Source organism: Perca fluviatilis, chromosome 20, assembly GCF_010015445.1.
Source record: "Perca fluviatilis chromosome 20, GENO_Pfluv_1.0, whole genome shotgun sequence".
Lineage (NCBI taxonomy): Eukaryota > Metazoa > Chordata > Actinopteri > Perciformes > Percidae > Perca > Perca fluviatilis.
The window spans coordinates 33,370,232-33,387,731 of record NC_053131.1 but is presented as its reverse complement, the minus strand read 5'-3'; the positions used below and the strand labels follow the sequence as shown (position 1 = coordinate 33,387,731).

Sequence of the window (17,500 nt, the reverse complement as noted above, 5' to 3'; positions counted from 1 at the left end):
ATTGGGTCATAACCACGAGACTTACTGTCAGAGTTTTTTTATCGACACTTTTGTCAATTTTTTCAATGCTTTTGGCTCTTTTTTTTTTGTTTAACGCGTCTTTTCACTACCATTTATAAACACCACTAACACCAAATTATTACTATAGTTTTACACTCATTTTTGGAATTCATGGTCAATAAATTATACCTAATTCGTGAGTTAAAAAAGCAGAAATTATGAATTATTTAGACTCATATTTAAGGAATGGTTAATTACAGACCGGTATATGTCAATGTTCAGTCTGGTTTTTAAACCTTTTTTTTTAAATGCTAATTTTTTGTATCAAACACCCCAAAGTCAATGAAAGTAGAGATCCTATCTTTTGTTGTACTTGTGAAGCGCGATGTGTGGAATCATCCAAATTAGGTAGTTAAAAAGAAACCCATATGTCTGATACAGACATTAAAAGAAAATGTAAACAAAAAAATTGACCTCAGTGAAGCAGGGTCCCCCCCCTGCAGGTTACGTAGTGCTAGACAAACTGGAGGACCAGTGGAACCAGAAACAGAGCTGGTTAGACAGCGTTCACCTGGAGCAGGTCTTCTACAGAGACGCTAACAGCATGGACAAAACGTCCAGCTCTCAGGAGGTAAAGCCGTCTTTTGCAGGGGTTTCCCTTTTTATTATAAGACCAGTGGTTCCCAACCTTTTTTCCTTGGCGCCCCCCCTACTTATGTCTAAGAAAAGCTGAGTAATGACTAATAAAAATATTTATATAGGGTGCAAATCGTCCATCATAACAGCAATGCTCCAAGGTCCAAACGCGCCTGGCTTTTAAAGGGAATGGGAGATGATCTCTGATTGGTTGATTGCATGTTACGCCCAAAACACACCTCTGATTAATTAAGACACTAAGGACAACCCTTTAGGACCCTTTTTACAGCCGTCAAACTAGCAGAAGTGGATTTGGACACGCCCTAAACACACCTGCACCGGGCGCTTCACACCGTACACTCAGATCGTTAAAATAGGACCCCTAAAGTCTTCCCCAAACCTCAGGAGAACAGCGCTTTGGTTGGTGAGAAACATCCCATTCGGTGTCGCTGACCGCTGGTTAAATCTCTCCTCAGGTCCTGCTGCAGAACAGCACTCTGGGAAACACGGTCGACGAGACGGAGGGTTTGATCAAACGCCACGAAGCTTTTGAGAAGCTGCTCAGCTCGCAGGAGGACAAGGTCTGCTCTTCTGGTGTAACTTTATTTTGAAAGGGTGTAAAAAAGGTTTTTTTGGCCACCTGCCACTGTGGCAGCAGAGTTTTAAATCCACTAGCTACACATGCTCTTTACCAGACAGTTTACTTTGCCTCACAAAGGTGAAATACTGTACAGCAGTGTTTCTCAAATGGAGGACTGCAGGGGGTAGGTGTCCCCATAGGGGTACTCTGGAGGACTGCAGGGGGTAGGTGTCCTCCTAGGGGTACTCTGGAGGACTGCAGGGGGTAGGTGTCCTCCTAGGGGTCCTCTGGAGGACTGCAGGGGGTACGTGTCCCCCTAGGGGTACTTTGGAGGACTGCAGGGGTACGTGTCCCCCTAGGGGTTCTTTGGAGGACTGCAGGGGGTACGTGTCCCCCTAGGGGTACTCTGGAGGACTGCAGGGGGTACGTGTCCCCCTAGGGGTACTTTGGAGGACTGCAGAGGGTACGGGAGACTTTTTGAAAAAAAAATTCAGTTACAGAGATGTTGTACTAGACCATTGTACCTCTTTATTTGTATTTTCTTATCTACCAAATATTTTTGTTGACTTCTTTGGACCTATTTGGGCTTTTTCAATGTTATTAAGTTTTGGCGCCTTTTTGATTTTTGTGTGACTTTTGTCGACCTAGTGTTGCCTGACTTTCTTCTTTCTACCGTCTTTTGTCCAAGTTTTTGTTGCTGTTTTCGAAGTTTTGTCATTTAAAAACACATTTTTGTCTCCTTTTTCCATCATCATTTAAATGTCTTCCAGGTCAAAGGCTGTTGTTTAGTAAATGGATCGCTTACATCGCTGTATTCTTCCTCTTTTCTTTCTACCAACAACGATTGTAGCTGGTCAGGGGGTACTTGGCTTAAAAACACAATTCAAAGAGGGAACTTTATTGACAAACGTTTGAGAAACACTACCTACCGTACAGGATACTTGAACTTGTTAAGAATAGTGTTGATGACAAAAACAACGCTTCTAAAAAATATATTGACTTGTGAATTAGAATTAACCAGTCCTTCCAGAAAAATGCAGAGTTTTTTTTTTGGGATTGTTGCTGGCAGATATCCTTGATTATGCGGCACGTTTTCTTAAAAAATCCGATGGAATATTTATTCAATTTTATGCGATGAAATTGCGGGAACTTGCAAAAACTGGTTTGATGAAAAAGAGAAAAGAAAGTGATTCCCCTCCAACACCCCGCTTTTCGATAATGTTCACGTCGCGTAATGACGTCACTTCATAACGTTCCCATGGCAACAGGGGGGTATGGCTGCTCTTGTGTGAAGTAAACGCAATATTTTTAAACTTTCTGCTAAAATATGTGACTTTTTTGCAACGAAAATGCGGGGATTATGAAATCCCGCATATTTTGTGCAGAAATTGGCAATTTATGCGGCGAAAGTGCGGTTGATTTGAAAAAATGCCCCCCACCTAATAAAGAAATAAATAAATAAATAAATAAATAAATAAATAATGCAGACTTTGGCTGTGTAGCAGTTCCACTGCTGTAGACCTCTGTTCACAGCGAACCACAAACACACAGGGAGGAATATTTGCCACAGCTCTTTATTTGAGGTACGCATCAGCAAGGAATTGTCCCACAATCCGTCTGGAGCTCCCTCGCTCCCACTTGGCCCGAGGCTCTCGGTCGCGAGGGCAAAACTTGCGCTGTCCAGCCCACCACACAGTGTCCACGTCTCCTCTCTCACAGTCGGCCATCAAGAGCTTGCTCCGGCTCACTACTGCTTTAAAGGGAGAGCATGATTAGACAACTCGCTGCAGCTGTAACAACCAGACCCTCCCTACCTGCTCACCTGAGCCACCACATCCACACCCTGCTTTTCGATGATGTTCACGTTGCGTAATTACATCACGTCATAACATTCCCATGGCAACAGGGGAAAATGGCTGCTCTTGTGGGAAGTAAACGCAACATTTTTCAACTTTTTGCTAAGATACATTATGGGACTTTTTTTGCAACGAAAATGCGGGGATTATGAAATCATGCAAGCCCCAAATATTTTGTGCAAAAATTGGCAATTTATGCAGCGAAAGTGCGGTGTATTTGAAAAAATGCACCCCACCTAATAAATAAATAAATGAATAAATAAATAATGCAGACTTTAGCTGATTATGAATTGAATTATGCGATCGCATAATCACATTTTTCTGGAGGGACTGATTAATGGCACGAAAAAAAAACATCCCTGGTGTGTAACAGCCTCAAGGCCTTTACTTTTTAGGGAGAGTTATTTTTTTTACATGAAGTACTCTTTTTACATGAAGTACTCTTTTTACATGAAGTACTCATGACTTTTTTTGACTGTTGATTTGCACCGCCCCCCCCTCCCTCGCTGTGTGTTCGCTGCAGCTGTCCTCTCTGAAGGATCTGTGCGAGCGGCTGAAGAAGCAGCTGAGCAGAGAGAAGAGCGGACGGGTCAGAACCAAACTCAAAGCCCTCCTCCAGCGACGGGACAGGATCAAGGAGCTGTCCGTCAAACGCAGGGAGGAGCTGGAGCTCTCCAGGACGCTGTGCATCTTCAACCGAGACGTTGCCGAGGTAACTAACTGACCAATCAGTCAAGAGTCTCTCCGTCTGCATATATTACAATATTGTTACGATACAATTCCCAAGCAGCTCGGCTCAAAAGACAAAATAGAAAATATTTATATTTTAATTCAGATTTTCATTGGGAACACAGTTGGTGTACATAATACACCACAACAAATATGCATATTTTTCTGATTTAAAGAAAGTAAATATATATTTAGAAAACAATAAAATGAAGCAGGGAAACAAAATTGAAAAAAAAGAAAAAGAAATGCTATAAAAAGTGGACTAAATTAATAAAAAATAGTTTGTTGTGCTAATTCAGCTCTGTTTAGTTCTGGTGTTGAGACGGCAGTAAGACGAGCGCTTATAGGGACCGTCTACAAACTACAACACCGAAAAGAGATGCAACAAAAATATTTATTAATTTAATGATTAAATAAGGTAGCGTCTCCAAACTTACCTCAATTATAACATGTCTCCTGCTAGTTGTACTGCAGCACTTACTGTCATTACAAGTGCCTACTACTAAAATAGTAGGCACTTGTAATGACATTTCGAACATGTTAAGAGGCTAAAAGCACCTTTAAAACTTGCCCTGTTTCAGCCTCCTGGGGGCTAACGCTAGCAGGAGGATAAAACGGTGTAGGCAATACTGATTTTTTTAAATTTTTCTCGCTACTGACAGCACTCCAAATTTACAACAGGTTGAAAATGGCTTGAAATCGACCGGAATTCTCAGTTTTAAGGATGTTTTTAAATGAATAAAAAGTGACCAAAATGAAATGACACCAAGGAACAATGGAAATGGAAATGGACTGTATAAAAACAGTCCATTTCCATTTACAGAAAAGTGCTATATAAAATAGCTATATAAAATAGCACTTTTCTAGTCTTAACGACTACTCAGAGCGCTTTAACATAGTACAGGAACCAATCACCATTCACACACATTCATACACTGTGGCCGAGGCTGCCGTACAAGGAGCCACCTGCTCATCAGATAAACATTCACACACATTTACACTCCGATGGAGCAGCATCGGGGGCAACTCGGGGTTCAGTGTCTTGCCCAAGGACACTTCGGCATGGAACTGCAGGGCTCCAGGGATCGAACCACCAACCTTCCGATTGGCAGGCGACCTCTCTACCACTTAGCCACAGCCGCCCCCATCTCATTTCTGAGACCGGTCTTTTAGTTTTCTGGTGCGACGCGTCGGCTGTGTCTGTGTTTTCTGAAGCGATTCCCTGCATGTGGTGTTCTGCGTTTCAGGCCGAGGAGTGGGTGTCTGAGCGGAGGCAGAAGATGGCCGAGGACGGGAAAGCCGACCTGAGCAACCTGCAGGCCAAGATGAAGCTTCTCCAGAAACACCAGGTGTTTGAGGCCGAGATCCTGGCGCACCGAGAGATCATCAGCTCCGTGCTGCGGGTGAGATCGCACGTTCTCTTAAAGTGCCCATATTATGAAAAAAAACACTTTTTCTGGTGATTTGGGGTGTTCTTTTGTGTCTCTGGTGCTTCCACACACATACAAACTCTGAAAAACATCCATCCATGGTGTTCTGAGTGAGATCTGGTTTCTGAATGTGTCCTGCCTTCAGTCTCCTGGTGAGCTGTTCAAAATCGGCTCGGACTGTGACGTCACAGTCCGAAATGAGCTGGCTAACCACAACCGTTAGCTCGTAGCGTTAGCGTTAGCATGCTAACGCTAGCATGCTACGTCGTTCTCAATAGCAAAGCACTGCTACAACACACACAAGTTCACCATAATCTCCAAAAGAACTACTTCCATGTGCTCCCTCATTTAGAAGAAGTCTCCCAGCTGATCCTGCCTTGTAACTGACCAAAGTTGGAGAAACAGCCTTTCTTTTACTGTCTCTAGAGTTAGCTAGCTGACATGATCTACATCTGAGCTACTGAGCATGTGTGAGTGCAATCAAAGATAGTACAGAAGAAGAAGATGAAAAGAGGTCTCACTCTGTAGCTAAAACAGAAACCAGGTGAAAAGAGGATCAACAACAATATGGTGTTTTTTGAAAATTAAACCATGTAAACCTATTCTGGTACAACCTTAAAATACAGTTATGAACCTGAAAATGAGCAGAATATGGGCGCTTTAAAATGCCGTAGGTAGGATTGTGAAGATCCAGGACTTAGCCCAAAAGAATTTGAACATCGACAACTTCTCAGACCCTCCCTCCCCCCCCTCCCTTCTGCTAAAGCCCAAAACGGTCTCCTAAGCCTAATAGCCGAGACACAACAGCCAGACAGCTGACCGCCAGTCGAGATGATCAGTCGGGTCCTCGAGGTCCAAAAAACTGCCCCGGGACACCCTGAGGCGACACCGACTTGAGAAACCTGATACGTCTCCATAACAGCAGGCGGCGCTACTCTGTGTTGTTGCCCAAGAAATGAAAAGCGGCAGCTGATTGGACGAACGCGTCACATGGGGTCTGGTTTCTCCGGAAATTCAAAGCCAGACCATCATGGCGGCTCGTTCAGAATCCGATCTCATATCGGACTAAAATAATTCACCGAGACATGTTACTGGAAACATCTGAAGAGAGAAATAGGCTGTGTGTGTGTGTGTGTGTGTGTGTGTGTGTGTGTGTGTGTGTGTGTGTGTGTGTGTGTGTGTGTGTGTGTGTGTGTGTGTGTGTGTAGTTGCTGAATCTGTCTTCATTTCAGATCAACAAAGGTCAGTTTAAAAGATTTTCATCAGATTTTGAGAGACTCTAGTCGACCGAACATGTCAGGTCGGCCAAAATGAACGCTGACAGCCCCCCAGACGGGACACATCGAACAGACTCGAGTCACCGACCTCGCCAGACTGTCAGACAGCTGATTATCGGCCCGGTGTGTCTCGGGCTTAAGATCTGCCGCGTTGCAAGTAGCTGAAAGTGAGTCTCTGGGCTTAAAGGTGCAGTAGGTACGACTTATAAAACTCCCTTTCTGTCATATTAGCTGAAACTGACCCTATGTTCCAGTAGAACTACATGAAGCTGGTCATTAAAATAAAAAATCTGGCTCCTCTGGCCCCACCTACAGCACATGTGTCAAACTCGAGGCCCGAGGGCCAAATCCGGCCCCTCGCATTGTTTGATCTGGCCCGCATTTCAATTTAGGTTCACAATAAATTCAGGCCCACCTAGTTTTTGTCTCTTTTTCCAAAATCTACATTTTTGACACCTTTTCCAGCGGTTCATGCACTTTTTCAATGCTTTAGGCACTTTGTTTTAACATTTTTGATGCTTTACTAAATATATAGCCACTTTTTCTGAAGTTTGTGGTGCTTTTTACGATGTTTTTGTCGCTGGCTGAGGAACTTTTTTGCCAAACTTTTTTGGTGCTTTATGAGGCCCAAAATGTAAGTGAGAAGACTACAGTATATATGCAATATTTTTCTCTTAAATGAAAGCATGTCAATAAACTCTATGTCTATGTCTGGCTCTGGATGTGAGTCTCTTCTCCGGTGTGGCCCTCTGGGAAACTGAGTTTGATGCCCCTGACCTACAGCCTGTAGTGTGATTTGCAAAAATCCACAGCTCCCTGTTCGGATGCCCCAATCAGGGCCAGGGGGGGTGTCTAACTGTTCGGATGCACCAATCAGGGCCAGGGGGAGTGTCTAACTGTTCGGATGCACCAATCAGGGCCAGGGGGAGTGTCTAACTGTTCAGATGCACCAATCAGGGCCAGGGGGGGTGTCTAACTGTTCGGATGCACCAATCAGGGCCAGGGGGAGTGTCTAACTGTTCAGATGCACCAATCAGGGCCAGGGGGAGTGTCTAACTGTTCAGATGCACCAATCAGGGCCAGGGGGAGTGTCTAACTGCGTGTCAGTCACTGCTCATGCACACGCATTCATTTTCCCTCGTGGGGGGAGGGGCTTAAGAGACCGTTTTGGGCTTTTGCAGAAAGGGGGAGGGGCTGAGAAGTTGTCGATGTTCACATTTTTTTGGATCATCACAATCCTACCTACAGCATCTTTAATACACAAAAACATACTTTATACACAGTCCTACCTACAGCACCTTTAATACACACACATACTTTATACACAATCCTACCTACAGCACCTTTAATACACACACACATACTTTATACACAATCCTACCTACAGCACCTTTAATACACACACACATACTTTATAAACAATCCTACCTACAGCACCTTTAATACACACACACATACTTTATACACAGTCCTACCTACAGCACCTTTAATACACACATACTTTATACACAATCCTACCTACAGCAGCTTTAATACACAAAAACATACTTTATACACAGTCCTACCTACAGCACCTTTAATACACACACATACTTTATACACAGTCCTATCTACAGCACCTTTAACCTGATTTGTATATTTTTTAAACTCCAGACTGTGTGAGCGTGTTAAAGTCCCGGCGCCGTTAGGGATGGGGTTTGGGGGATACACTACACAACTGTGTGTACTTGTTTAACAAAATAACCTAAAAAAAGAAATTAGCTTCAGAGTTCAGGTTGCAGACTGTCTTCTTGTCTTGTGCCTCCAGGCCGGAGAGGAGCTGGTCTCCCTTCGACACCCGAGGTCCAAGGAGGTGAAGAGGAGCGCAGCCGCCCTGCAGCTCCACTGGGAGGAGCTGAAGAAGGCCATGGCCACCCGAGGGAAAGATCTGGAAGATAACAGGGACTTCCTGGAGTTCTTGCAGAAAGTGGAAGAGGTGGAGGCCTGGATCAGACAGAAGGTAGGAGACTGGGGGGGCTGGGGGGTTTCCTGTGTGTTTACAGCATGTTTCCCTGTGTTTCTTGTATGTTTACAGCATGTTTTTGTGTGTTTACAGCATGTTTCTTGTGTGTTTACAGCATGTTTCTTGTGTGTTTGCAGCATGTTTCTTGTGTGTTTGCAGCATGTTTCTTGTGTGTTTGCAGCATGTTTCCTGTGTGTTTCCTGTGTGTTTACAGCATGTTTCCTGTGTGTTTACAGCATGTTTCTTGTGTGTTTGCAGCATGTTTCTTGTGTGTTTGCAGCATGTTTCCTGTGTGTTTCCTGTGTGTTTACAGCATGTTTCCTGTGTGTTTACAGCATGTTTCTTGTGTGTTTGCAGCATGTTTCATGTGTGTTTCTTGTGTGTTTGCAGCATGTTTCCTGTGTGTTTACAGCATGTTTCTTGTGTGTTTGCAGCATGTTTCATGTGTGTTTCTTGTGTGTTTACAGCATGTTTCATGTGTGTTTCTTGTGTGTTTGCAGCATGTTTCATGTGTGTTTCTTGTGTGTTTACAGCATGTTTCTTGTGTGTTTGCAGCATGTTTCATGTGTGTTTCTTGTGTGTTTGCAGCATGTTTCCTGTGTGTTTCTTGTGTGTTTGCAGCATGTTTCATGTGTGTTTCTTGTGTGTTTACAGCATGTTTCATGTGTGTTTCTTGTGTGTTTGCAGCATGTTTCATGTGTGTTTCTTGTGTGTTTGCAGCATGTTTCATGTGTGTTTCTTGTGTGTTTGCAGCATGTTTCCTGTGTGTTTCTTGTGTGTTTACAGCATGTTTCCTGTGTGTTTCTTGTGTGTTTTTCTGTGCGTTTCCTGTGTGGGTGTCCTGTGTGTTTACAGCATGTTTCATGTGTGTTTCTTGTGTGTTTGCAGCATGTTTCCTGTGTTTCTTGTGTGTTCACTGTCAGAAAAAGAGGTACAATACAGGTCCATTTTTGTTCCCTAAGGTACAAACAGCAAATGTTCCCTTAAAAGTACAAAAATGTATCTTGAAGGTACAATTATGCCCCTTCCATTGTACATTGTGGACTCTCCGAGGTGTAAGGTACATATTTGTACCTTAATGTTTAAATGTAAAACGGCAGGAATTAGTGGATGCTCATTTACAGCTTGTTTCCAGTGTGTGTTTCTGCCATGTTTGCTGTGTGTAATGTCTGCCTCTGACCTGTGTGTGTTGCAGGAGGTGATGGTTAATGTCGGAGATGTTGGGAAGGATTATGAACACGGAGTTCAGCTGCTGAAGAAACTCGGCGAGTTCAGGGGAACTGGAGACGGGGTGAGGGAGCAGGCTTTTTTTTTTTTTTTTATTAAAATCAGGTAAACTTGTGTGAAGTCAGCGTGTTAAATGTGAATATTGTTCTAGTGTCTTCTCTCCTCTGGGACAGGAAACTGAATATCTTTGATTTGACATTTGAGGACATCGTCTTTGGGCTTTTTGGGAAACACTGATCCACATTTTTCACCATTTTCTGACATTTTAGAGACCAAACATCTCATCCAGTCATCCAGAAAATAATCCCCACATTAATCAACAGTGGACATTGTTTTTATCTGCGGTAAAATAAAAGCTTTGTTATGAAATAAAGGGATTCTATCCACTGGAACGCTACAGGGCTTTTAATTTGAAATACCTGTCTCTAATATAAGAATGCTAGAGCAGGATGCCTACAAGATACATACAGTGCTCAGCATAAGTGAATACACCCATGCTAAAGTTGACTAAAAAGAGGAATAAAAAAAATCATCTTTTGGAAATTGATCTTAATGCCTTAATTTAAAAAATTAGGAAAAATCCAACCTTTTAAGGACACCAATTTTCTTTGTGAATGAATAATGTCTCATAAATAAATAAATGTTCTTCCTTAAAATACAGGGGGCATAAGTCAGTCCACCCCTATGTTAAATTCCCATAGAGGCAGGCAGACTTTTATTTTGAAAGGCCAGTTGTTTCATGGATCCAGGATACTATGCATCCTGATAAAGTTCCCTTGGCCTTTGGAATTAAAATAGCCACACACACACACACACACACACACACACACACACACACACACACACACACCCTTCACCATACCATGCCAATCTCTAGGTATAGTGAAGGGTATGTGATGATGTGGGGGTATGGTGAAGGGTATGTGATGATGTGGGGGGGGCCAAGGGAACTTTATCAGGATGCATAGTACCCTGGATCCATGAAATAACTGGCCTTTCAAAATAAAAGTCTGCCTGCCTCTATGGGAATTTAACATAGGGGTGGACTGACTTATGCCCCCTGTATTTTAAGGAAGAACATTTATTTATTTACGATACATTATTCATTCACAAAGAAAATTGGTGTCCTTAAAGGTTGGATTTTTCCAAATTTTTTAAATTAAGGCATTAAGATCAATTTCCAAAAGATGTTTTATTTTTTTTTATTCCTCTTTTTAATCAACTTGACCATGGGTGTGTAAACTTATGCTGAACACTGTATATAAAGAAACATATGAATACACTGAAGGTATATTTAATGCGTAGGACGTGACCGTGGACGACGCTCACATCACCGCCATCAACAGACTGGCGGCCCGGCTGGAGAAGAGACAGAGCGCCGAAGAACTGCTGACTGTTCGACAGAGGAGACAGCGGCTCAACGACCGGTATAACGGTGGCGGGGGGGGGGGGAAGAAACGGCTGCATTTCGATGTTTTTCTAGTTGGTCTTCGCTCGTCTGTGACGGTAAAATCTCTCCTCCAGGTGGAGCAAGTTTCACGGAGATCTGAACAATTACAAGAGGAAGCTGGAGGGGGCGCTGGTGGTGCACGCTCTGATCAGAGAGCTGGAGGAGGTCCGAGACAGAGCCAACGAGAAGGTCAGTCGCCTGCAGGGATGCCAGTTACTTAGTAACGCGTTACTCTAATCTGCTCTAATGTGTGTGTGTGTGTGTGTGTGTGTGTGTGTGTGTGTGTGTGTCTGTCTGTGTGTGTGCGTGTGTGTGTCTTTGTCTCTGTGTGTGTGCGTGTGTGTGTCTTTGTCTCTGTGTGTGTGTGTGTGTGTCTGTGTGTGTGTGTGTGTGTCTCTGTGTGTGTCTCCCTCTGTGTGTGTGTGTGTGTCTGTGTGTGTGTGTGTGTGTGTCTGTGTGTGTCTCCCTCTGTGTGTGTGTGTGTGTGTGTGTGTGTCTGTCTGTGTGTGTGTGTGTGTGTCTGTCTCTTTGTGTCTGTGTGTGTGTGTGTCTCTGTGTGTGTGTGTGTGTGCATGCATGTGTCTCTGTGTGTGTGTCTGTGTGTGTGTCTGTCTCTGTGTGTGTGTGTGTGTGCATGCATGTGTCTCTGTGTGTGTGTGTGTGTGTGTGTGTGTGTGCATGCATGTGTCTCTGTGTATGTGTGCGTGTGTGTCTGCCTCTGCGTGTGTGTGTCTTTGTCTCTGTGTGTGTGTGTCTCTGTGTGTGTGTGTGTGTCTGTGTGTGTGTCTCTGTGTGTGTGTGTGTGTCTCTCTGTGTGTGTGTGTGTGTGTGTGTGTGTGTGTGTGTGTCTCTGTGTGTGTGTGTGTGTGTGTGTGTGTGTGTGTGTGTGTGTGTGTGTGTGTAGATGCTGCTGCTGCAGGGTCAGGACTGTGGGTTTGACGTGGACAGCGTGGAGAATCTGATGCGCCGCCACGAGGAAACGGAGCGAGAGGCCGGCGTCATCCTGGAGAGGTCAAAGGTCAGTTACAGGGCTCGTTTCAAACACACACACACACACACACACACACACACACACACACACACACACACACACACACACACACACCCAGGACTTTAACTGGTAACAGAGTATGTTTACAGTGTGTATTTTACTTAAGTAAAGGATCTGAATACTTGCGCACATAAGCAGGAGTTTCTCTACTCTTGACGCATGTCTTCCCCCCTCTCTCTCCCCTTTTATTCCTCAGCTTTCCTCTCCAATAAAGGCAGAAAAGCTATTGTGTGTATTATTGTGTTATCGGTGCTCGTAGCGTGAGTTTGCCTCGCTGAGTGTGTGTCCGTGTGTGCTGTACTCAGGCTCTGGAGACGGAGGTGTCGGACCACCTGAAGGCCCGATCGGTGATGAGCGACAAGCTGAAGAACAAACAGAAGGAAGTCCAGAAAGCTCTCAGGACTCTGGACCAGCAGGTGGAACTCAGGTACGGGAGCTTTTATAGCATTAATTCAATTTCATTTATAATATTAAGTCATAACAAGATAGGGGGTGGGAATCACCAGAGGCCTCACGATACGATATCATCCCGATACTTACGTCACGATACGATATTATTGCGATTTTAAACATACTGCAATATTCTGCGATATATATTGCAATGTATTTACCTTTTTTCCAACTTCAAATTTTTCCCCAATTTCAAATGATGTCCCCAAAAGGAAAATGTTGTCAACATCTGTTTTATCTTAAAAGATACATTTCTCTGTTTGTTCATCTCACTTCAATTGTATTGCTGCAAAATGTGATAGTCAAGCAGACAGACTGACCAACACATACAGTATATAATAATAGATCCATACTTGGCGTCTGTGTATCGATACAGTATTGCCACGGAAAATATCGCGATACTATAATAATAATAATAATAATAAATTTAATTTATATAGCGTTTTTCATGGACTCAAAGTCGCTTTACAGGGCAGGGTAGATTATAAAAACATAACAAAACTATGCTGTATCGATTTTCCCCCCACCCCTATAACAAGAGTTATCTCAAGACACTTTACAGATAGAGTAGGTCTAGACCACACTCTATAATTTACAAAGCCCCAACAATTCTAGTAATTCCCCCCAAGAGCAAGCAGTGCGACAGTGGCGAGGACAAACTCCCTTTTAAGGCGGTTACACAGCGACCAGACGGCCAATCAGACGGCAGTAAAGCCAGTCGGACCGATCGGTCTCCCCGAGTCGGTCTCCCCGAGTCGGTCTCCCCGAGTCGGTCTCCCCGAGTCGGTCCAAAAAGTTCCTCAGAACGCACCGAAGAGACGAGACGTGATACGTCTCCATAGCAACAGGTGGCGCTAATCTGAATTGTCGCCCAAAACATGAAAACCGGCAGCTGATTGGACGAAAGCATCACGTGGGGTCTGGTTTCTCCTGAAATTCAAAGCCAGACTGTCATGGCGGCTCGTTCAGAATATACGATATCTCATATCGGACTAAAATAGTTCACCGAGACATGTTACTGGAAAAGAAAAGATTTTATAACATTATTTTTTGGGCAGTTTTAGGCCTTTAACAGGACAGCTGAAGAAATGAAAGGGGAGACATGCAGTGAAAGGCCGCAGGTCGGAGTCGAACCTGTGGCCTATTCTGGAAACATTTGAAGAGAGAAATAGGCCGTGTTTTTGTGTTTGTTGTTGTGTGTGTGTTTGTGTGTGTGTGTGTGTGTGTGTGTGTTTCTGTGTGTGTGTTTAGGTCTGTTTAGGTGTGTCTGTCTGTCTGTCTGTGTGGGTGTTTGTGTTTGTGTTTTGTGTGTGTGTTTTGTGTGGTGTGTGTGTGTGTGTGTGGTGTGTTGTGTGTGTGTGTGTGTTTAGGTCTGTCTGTCTGTCGGTCTGTCTGTCTGTCTGTGTGTGGGTGTGTTTGTGTGTGTGTGTTTGTGTGTCTCTCTGTGTGTGTGTGTTGTGGTGGGTCTGTCTGTGTGTGTGTGTGTGTGTTTTGGTGTGTTTGTGTGTGTGTGTTTGTGTGTCTCTCTGTGTGTGTGTGTTTAGGTCTGTCTGTCTGTCTGTCTGTCTGTCTGTGTGTGTGTGTGTGTGTGTGTGTGTGTGTGTGTGTGTGTGTGTGTGTGTGTGTCTGTGTGTGTGTGTGTGTGTGTGTGTGTGTGTGTTGTATCTGTGCGCGTGCAGTTCCTGAATCTGTCTTCATTTCAGATCAACAAAGGTCAGTTAAATAGATTTTCCTCAGATTTTCAGAGACTCTAGTCACTCTCATCCCGCTCCCCGTTCCCTGGTTAGCTCTCCACCAATCAGATGGGCCATTTGAGTCCGACTGCCGGCAGTGCCCGCCCCTCCGATTATACATGCGATATCGGCCCAAATGAATGCTCTGTGTGTCCCTGCCTTAACGTTACACATCGTAGAGACACGCAGGTTTAGCTGCTCCCGAGTTTTTCCTTAAAGCTACAGTGCGTAGTTTCTGTCTCCCCGATGAGTCTTCCATGATCACGCACCACCCTTCCTCCACCCTTCCTCCACACAGCTGCTAGTAGCCAAGGAGGAGACGAAGGATTATAAAAAAAACATGATGGACTCTTCAGAAGAGGTCATTATCTTCCAGTTTCTGCACGCAAACATACAAAGAGAGAAGTGTGGAGCTGATTAGTCCGTATAACGCTTATCGGTTCAATTTTCTAAAGCACAGACAGACATTTGGAAAAACAGAAAAATGGGTTCAAATATCAAATTTTTCATTTTTTTTCCCCCACCTTGGCGGAACGAGGGAGACCATACCGTTGCAGTATTGAATATTTGGAGCCCAGATGCAATTTTGTAATTTTCAAAATTTCTGATCATCTGAATAAAAAACTCAAAATTGGAAAAACAGTTTAAAGATCCAACTTTTTTAATTTATCAAGGCGGAAACAAATTGGATATTGGAACCCATTTTTCTGTTTTTCCAAATGTCCTGCTTAGAAAATTGAACTGACGACCATTAACACTGACCCTGATAGTCTTGATTAACTTTTGTATCGACTCATTTGGCAATTGGCTTGAATGTAAAGTGACGTTCATTCATATATAAAAGTTAGGCACTAAAGCTTTACCAGCAGTGCCGTTGTTTGTCCAGGAAGGAGAAGCTGCAGGAGGCCCACCAGCTGCAGCTGTTCAAAGCCAACCAGCGCCTCCTGCTGGAGTGGAGCGTCAAACAGAGCGGCGAGATGGCGGAGAAAGGCCTTCCCAAAACCAGAGCCGAGGCCGACCGGCTCATCCTGGAGCATCAGGACTGGAAGGTGAGAGTCGTCTCCAGAGTAGCAGCTGTGTGTCTTCTACTCTGAAGGTGACCAAGCTTTTTCTGTCGCTGGAACCAGTCTCTGGAACAGCCTCCTGTCTCACATTAGAGGTCCCGTGACATGGTGCTCTTTGGATGGTTTTATATAGACCTTAGTGGTCCCCTAATACTGTATCTGAAGTCTCTTTTATATAGTTAGTGGTCCCCTAATACTGTATCTGAAGTCTCTTTTATATAGGCCTTAGTGGTCCCCTAATACTGTATCTGAAGTCTCTTTTATATAGGCCTTAGTGGTCCCCTAATACTGTATCTGAAGTCTCTTTTATATAGACCTTAGTGGTCCCCTAATACTGTATCTGAAGTCTCTTTTATATAGGCCTTAGTGGTCCCTAATACTGTATCTGAAGTCTCTTTTATATAGACCTTAGTGGTCTCCTAATACTGTATCTGAAGTCTCTTTTATATAGACCTTAGTGGGCCCTAATACTACTGGTATCTGTAGTCTCTTTTATATAGACCTTAGTGGTCCCCTAATACTGTATCTGAGGTCTCTTTTATATAGACCTTAGTGGTCTCCTAATACTGTATCTGAAGTCTCTTTTATATAGACCTTAGTGGTCCCCTAATACTGTATCTGAAGTCTCTTTTATATAGACCTTAGTGGTCCCCTAATACTGTATCTGAAGTCTCTTAACCTATCTGCCTCGACTGGAAAGCTCAACTTCTGTTTTTAAACGTGCTTTATAAATAAAGAGGACCTGACTTGATGTAATTTCCAGACGGAGATTGACGCCCGCGGCGAGCGCATCGACTCAGTCCGGGACTTCGGCCTGGGTCTGATCCGATCGTGTCACGGTTCCAAGGCGGAGATCCAGAAGGCCCTGAAACAGCTGGAGGAAGCTAAATCCGGACTGGACCGAGCCTGGCAGAACCGCAGCACGACCCTGGAGCAGGCCCGAACCCTGCAGGTGATAATTAAGACTCTATGTGGGGGGGGGGGGTAGGGTAACCAGACGTCCCAAGAAATTCGGGACAGTCCCATAATCCAAGCAGTTGTCCCATAATCCAAGCAGTTGTCCCATAATCCAAGCAGTTGTCCCATAATCCAAGCAGTTGTCCCATAATCCAAGCAGTTGTCCCATAATCCAAGCAGTTGTCCCATAATCCAAGCAGTTGTCCCATAATCCTGCCCTAATTGTCCCGAAAATTAGAGCAAAAGTGTCGGAGCAGACTCTGGAGTAGTTCTAGTCTGATTGAACATTAAAAACTGTTCATGGTGGTTTTTAATGGAGTCGTCCTGCAGCATGCAGCTCCCGTCACCACCTGAGTTCGTGATTTTAATGATTTTTTATTTTTTTATTTTCGGGTTTACAAGACAGACAGTTGAGTTTCTGAATAAAAATAATATATACTCTTGGTGCGGAGTTTTGAAATTCATGTTAAGTGCAGGCAGTCACGAGAAGGAGTGATTGGATTGGATGTTGCTGATGTTAAAGCGCAGACATGACAGACAGTTGGTCAGAGTTTTGAAATTCATGTTATTACCTTACCTATTACCTAGGTACAGTCAGGACACGCCCTCATACTCTGCTTCTGACTGGCTAGTAGTCCTTACCTAGGTACTGTCAGGGCACGCCCTCATACTCTGCTCCTGACTGGCTAGTAGTCCTTACCTAGCTACTGTCAGGGCGCCCTCATACTCTGCTTCTGACTGGCTAGTAGTCCTTACCTAGGTACAGTCAGGACCGCCCTCATACTCTGCTTCTGACTGGCTAGTAGTCCTTACCTATAGGTACTGTCAGGGCACGCCCTCATACTCTGCTCCTGACTGGCTAGTAGTCCTTACCTAGCTACTGTCAGGGCACGCCCTCATACTCTGCTCCTGACTGGCTAGTAGTCCTTACCTAGCTACTGTCAGGGCACGCCCTCATACTCTGCTTCTGACTGGCTAGTAGTCCTTACCTAGGTACTGTCAGGGCACGCCCTTGTACTCTGCTCCTGACTGGCTAGTAGTCCTTACCTAGGTACTGT

At 44.2% G+C, this 17,500-nt stretch overlaps 1 protein-coding gene across 1 annotated transcript in view; it reads left to right on the top strand.

Annotated features, from left to right (window-relative positions):
* Positions 1-17,500, top strand: part of sptbn5 (spectrin, beta, non-erythrocytic 5) — a 137,241-nt gene that overhangs the window by 73,116 nt on the left and 46,625 nt on the right. Inside the window, exons 40-51 of the mRNA XM_039785451.1 lie at positions 504-631; positions 1,113-1,217; positions 3,596-3,784; positions 5,049-5,204; positions 8,316-8,507; positions 9,706-9,801; positions 11,043-11,164; positions 11,262-11,376; positions 12,092-12,205; positions 12,544-12,665; positions 15,308-15,470; positions 16,249-16,437. Coding sequence (XP_039641385.1) covers positions 504-631; positions 1,113-1,217; positions 3,596-3,784; positions 5,049-5,204; positions 8,316-8,507; positions 9,706-9,801; positions 11,043-11,164; positions 11,262-11,376; positions 12,092-12,205; positions 12,544-12,665; positions 15,308-15,470; positions 16,249-16,437 — 1,691 coding nt within the window. The remainder of the gene's footprint in view (positions 1-503; positions 632-1,112; positions 1,218-3,595; positions 3,785-5,048; positions 5,205-8,315; positions 8,508-9,705; positions 9,802-11,042; positions 11,165-11,261; positions 11,377-12,091; positions 12,206-12,543; positions 12,666-15,307; positions 15,471-16,248; positions 16,438-17,500) is intronic.